Below are 3,601 nucleotides of genomic sequence, written 5' to 3' on the forward strand. Positions count from 1 at the left end.
AAAGACACAGGAACAATAGGAGCTCTGAGCTGTCTCAGATAAGCAGCAAGCAGGTCAGCCAAGATGAAGGTACTTCACCTCATTTTTCTGGAGGTGACTGCTGTTGTGATTTGGCGTTGTTTAAATAAAATTGAAATAAATGTTTTGATCTGCGTCCGACAAACACAGTCGCCAGTTTGTCCAAGAGACTGTCAGTGAATGACAGGCTTCTGGAGAACACAAAGTTGTGTGGAAAGTCTGACTCTAGACAACCTGACACTAGGGGCTCATGCTCCTTGGGTTGTTTCTTACAGCGGGCATGTTTCCAGATGTGCTCCTCATGGCTTTTCCTTTTGAAAACATCCTCAATTTGCTGTTCCCCCAGCAAATTCTCATTTTCTCATTTCATTTGATCATCTCTTTTGTAGATTATCCAGCCTGCTAATCAAACAAAGCCACTGGAGCAGCAGACGAATCAGAGTCATGCTCAGACCCTGAACAGCACCAATGTTCTTCTCTTCAATCAGGCCAAACTGACCAGTCAGCCCCTGACAGCCGAGCAGCAGCAATTACTACAACAGCAGCAGTCAAACCAGGCCGCTCAGCAACATCAGCAGTTATCACAGCAACCACAGCACCCCATGATGCACCTTCAGCAGCAGCAACAACAGATGATGCAGCTACAACACCACCAACAACAACAGCCACAGGCTGCTCAGCAACAAGGGTTCCCACAGTTGCCTCTACAGCAGCAGCAGTTCCTACAACAGCAGCAGCAGCAACAAATGCACCAACAGCAGATGTTTTCCCAGCAACAGCAGCAGCATGTGTTCTCCCAGCAGCAGCTGCGACCTCAGCAGCCCTTACGGCCTGGACTACAGCAGTTGCAGCAGCAACAGCTGCTGCAACAACAGCTGCAGCAGTTGCAGCAGCAGCAAAGAATGCAGATGTTACAGCAGAATCAACAGCAGATGCACCAACAGCATCTACAACAGCAGCAGCAGCACTTCATGCAACAGCACCATCAGATGCAACAAAAGCAGCATTTGCAGAACCAGCATCAGAACCAGCAGGCCGTGCAGCAGCAGCAGACAGCTATGCTGCAGCCACCGCTCCAGCAGCCTCCTCACGTCTCCCAGCTGTTTGGACACGAGCCGGGCCAAGAAAGTGAGTGAAGTCTTGATTACTGTGGGCTAGGGTCACATTTATACTGCTAGAACTAAAGAAGGCCAGAGTGAAGCTTCCCTCATTGTATTTAAATCATCACATTAAAAAAAATAAATCATTTTCAACCCAACCATCCACGTTCAGACCTTTTTTCCACACATGGAAAAGTGTGGAAATTAAATGACTGAGAAATTACAACAGAGAAAAAATAATTTTGTTTAGACCTACTGCCCTGTAGGAGTGTGTCTGAATCTGAAGTTACAGTTTAAAAGATCAAAACATTTAAAGGTACGGGAATAATTTATTGTCGTAAAAAGAAATGTCAAACAATTAAGAGCAATGAAAAAGGGATTAGTAGTAATAGTGCAAGAATTTGAATAATTTTATGAATATGCTAGATTGTTACGTTTTTAATATCAGTACAGTTGTAAGACTGCTGCAGGGCAATGTGCACGTCCAAAACATGGGCCTTGAATATGAAAAGTATACACATGTTTTCCAAGTTATAAGAGTTAAAATAGCATTTTGTTCATTTTTGTGACTTAGAAAACTTTGATGTGAAATTCTAAGTGTCTATTGTTGCATCATTGTGTAACACAACTGGGGTGACTGTAGCTCGGGAGGTAGAGCAGGTCATCTACTGATCGGAAGGTTAGTGGTTTGATCCCTGGCTCCCCAGGGTTTGAACAATGTTGTTTGAATTTTAGTTAGTAAACAATTAAAAGCATAGAAGGGAGTGCTTGTGTGAATGTGGCATGTAGTATAAAGCGCTCCGGGAGAATAGAAAATCACTATATAAGAATCCGTCCATTTACCACAACTATATACCATTCAGATATTTACTAATTGTTTTTTGGACTTTTAATCATATTAACTTTGTACAGGACAGTTTGGTTTTAGTTTTGTTTGTTTGTTTTTTTTTAAATAATTTTTACTCAGACTTTTGATTTTTGATGCATCTTTCACAAATTATAGATCCTGATTCATTTCTATGGTAAGAGAAAATTTCAGGTTCTTAAGAGGGGTGAATGGGCTATTTTATTAAATTTATCTTTTTTCAGTTTAATTCAATTCAGTGGAATTTAATTTATATTGTGCAGTTGCGTCACGGCACTTTATATTGTAAAGACCCTACAATAATACAGAGAAAAGACCCAACAGTTAAAGAACACGTTTTAAGCAAGCACTTGGCAACAGTGGGAAGGAAGAACACCGTTTGAACAGGAAGAAAATTCTGGCAGAACTAGGCTCAGGGAGGTATCTGCCACGGCTGGGGGTGAGGGGAGAAACCGAAAACAAAAGAGGGAGCCAGAGTTTACTAAAAATGAATACAAATTCCAGAAAAGTTGGGACTTTCTTTTTAATTTGAAACACTTTGAAATCACATGAGCCATTTTTTTTTTTATTCACAACAAAACAAATAACTTGACAAATGTTTAAACTGAGAAATTGTACACCTTCATCCAATAAATGATGATTTTGGTCCTTCGCTCTAGTTAGCGGTGAGCACAGTGCATGTGAAGGGCCTTAAGGTGCACATCTCAGGACTGTGGGAGGAGCTGGAGTACCTGGAAAGAACCCACACAGATTCAGTGGTGGATTCAAACTCGGAACCTTCTTGCTGTGAGGGAACAACTGCTTTGGTACAATCATTGTCTATACCCAAACTTTGGCCCATGAAGTTTTTATTTCGATGTGATGACTTGAAATGAGCCAAATATAATTTTATTAGGCCCTAAATAAAGTAGCTGCATGCTCTACCAGAAGCTGCTGCAGTCTTCAGGAAATTTAGTACAATGATTTTCCATACTGCTTTCTGCTCTCTGCTATAACAACATCTAAATTGCTTAGACTCAGCTAGAGATGCTTCAGGTTCTTTGTGGTGGGCTTGTTTAAGGGCCTGACAGAATGAGTGTCACGTATAATAATGATAATAATAATAATTAATAATAGTAATAATTTATATAGCATTCTTCACAGGATAAGAACCACAAAGTGCTTCACAATAATATAAAACAATGTGCAAAAACAACACAATCGATCATTTAGCACAAATCTAATTAAAGCCAGTCTAAATAAATGAGTCTTTAGCTTTTGTTTAAAAGAATGAATATAATCAAGGCAACGTAAAGATGGAGGCAAAGCATTCCACGTCTTGGGGGCCGCCGCTCTAAAAGACTGATTTTGATTAGCCTTTGAGATGATGATGTCAGAGATGTAGGCAGGAGCGTCACGACTCAGAGCTTTGAAAGTCAGTACTAAGATTTTTTTTTTTTAACGAATTCTAAAACGTACTGGAAACCAGTGTAATGAGAATAAAACCAGCTCTCTTTTTCGTGTCTTTGTTAAGAGCTTTGCAGCAGCATTCTCAAACAAAGAAAAAGGCTGTTGCAATAAGTGAGATGAAATAAAAGCATGATTAACTATTTCCAATTCAGATTTAGACAACAGGGTT

The 3,601-nt window shown here is 40.2% G+C and overlaps 1 protein-coding gene across 1 annotated transcript; it reads left to right on the top strand.

Moving 5' to 3' along the window:
• Positions 1-407: 407 nt before the first annotated feature.
• Positions 408-3,424, top strand: LOC102298660 (PAX-interacting protein 1; the record flags this gene model as incomplete). Its single annotated transcript, XM_005953468.3, is given in 2 exon segments — positions 408-1,146; positions 2,643-3,424. Coding segments are annotated over 2 exon segments (774 nt in total), but the record flags the coding sequence as incomplete, so codon positions are not given.
• Between the last annotated feature and the right edge of the window lie 177 nt (positions 3,425-3,601).

This window comes from Haplochromis burtoni, unplaced genomic scaffold (assembly GCF_018398535.1).
Source record: "Haplochromis burtoni strain Fernald_Lab_line unplaced genomic scaffold, NCSU_Asbu1 Contig_4544, whole genome shotgun sequence".
NCBI classification, from domain to species: Eukaryota; Metazoa; Chordata; class Actinopteri; order Cichliformes; family Cichlidae; genus Haplochromis; species Haplochromis burtoni.